General features: G+C 65.0%; 1 protein-coding gene across 1 annotated transcript in view; it reads right to left on the bottom strand.

The window, feature by feature from the left end:
• LOC103901363 (potassium-transporting ATPase alpha chain 1-like) overlaps window positions 1-1311 on the bottom strand; it is a gene marked incomplete at its 3' end in the record, with an annotated part of 13453 nt that overhangs the window by 4911 nt on the left and 7231 nt on the right. The window contains 2 exon segments of the mRNA XM_009282239.1: window positions 138-335; window positions 751-920. Coding sequence (XP_009280514.1) covers window positions 138-335; window positions 751-920 — 368 coding nt within the window.

Raw genomic sequence — 1311 nt, 5'->3', positions numbered from 1 at the left:
CCACCCTGGACGCCTGGGTTCCCCTCCCCGCTCCCCACCTCCATGGAGCTGGATCACCCAAGACGTCGTGGTCCCCACCACGGTCCACCCAAGTGCCAAGGTCACCTCCACCCGGACGCCGGGGTGTCCCCCCCCGCCACCCAGACCCCTGGGTCCCTCCCAGACACCTGGGTCCCCTCCCGGACTCCTGGGTCCCACCTGGGGTCCACCCGTTCAAGGGGTAGACGTAGACGAGCTGCCACCTCCTCGGGGGTCTCGCTGCCCTCTGAGATGATGCCAACGGCCGCCGCGATGGCCTTGGCCGTGATGGGGTGGTCTCCGGTCACCATGATGACCTGGGGACAAGGGCGCATGGGGACATTGGTGGGGGCGTGATGGCCACCTGTGGTCCCGATGGTTCCTCATGGTCCCCTGTGGTCCCCCGTGTCCCCAGTGTCCCCCCCACGTCCCTCCATGTTCTTGATGTCCCTCCATCCTCATGTCCCTCGTGTCCCCCCCGTGTCCCCAAATCCCTCCGTGTCCTTCCATGTCTTTGATGTCCCCCATCTCTATGTCCCCCCCAATCTCCATGTCCCCATGTCCCTCCATGTCCTTGATGTCCCCCCATCCCTGTCTCCATCCCGATCCCCATGTCCCCATATCCCCAAATCCCTCCATGTCCTTCCATGTTCTCGATGTCCCCCCCCATCCCCATGTCCCTCCTAGTCCCCGTGTCCTCCATGTCCCCATGTCCCCCGCCAGGTCCCCTACCCTGATACCAGCCGTGCGACACTTGAGCACGGCCTGGGGGACGGTGGCCCTGGGTGGGTCGATCATGGACACCAGCCCGGCGGAGCAGAGTCCCACGGCCACCTCTGGCAGAGCCTCAGGGTCCGTCCCCGCTGCCACCGTCCCCGCCGGCAGCCAGCGGGCGCAGAACCCTTGGGAGGGACAAGGGGGGACATGAGGGGACACGGGGTGACATTGGAACCCGTGTGCATGCGGGAGTTGCATGTGCCAACCCCTGCACACGTGTCCTCCATCCCATGTCCCCATGTCCTTCCGTGTCCCTCCATGTTCCGATGTCCCCATGTCCCCATCTCCCCATGTCCCCTTGCATGCGGGAGTTGCATGTGCCAACCCCTGCACACGTGTCCTCCATCCCATGTCCCCATGTCCTTCCGTGTCCCTCCATGTTCCGATGTCCCCATGTCCCCATCTCCCCATGTCCCCTCATCTCCCCATGTCCCCCCATCTCCCCATGATGTCCCCCCATCCCCACGTCCCCCCATCTGCCCATGATGTCCTCATGTCCCCCCATCTCCCCATGAT

This window comes from Aptenodytes forsteri, unplaced genomic scaffold (assembly GCF_000699145.1).
Source record: "Aptenodytes forsteri isolate BGI_AS27 unplaced genomic scaffold, ASM69914v1 Scaffold549, whole genome shotgun sequence".
Taxonomy (NCBI): Eukaryota; Metazoa; Chordata; class Aves; order Sphenisciformes; family Spheniscidae; genus Aptenodytes; species Aptenodytes forsteri.
The sequence above is the reverse complement of the archived record's forward strand: the minus strand, read 5'-3'. Positions and strand labels throughout refer to the sequence as shown.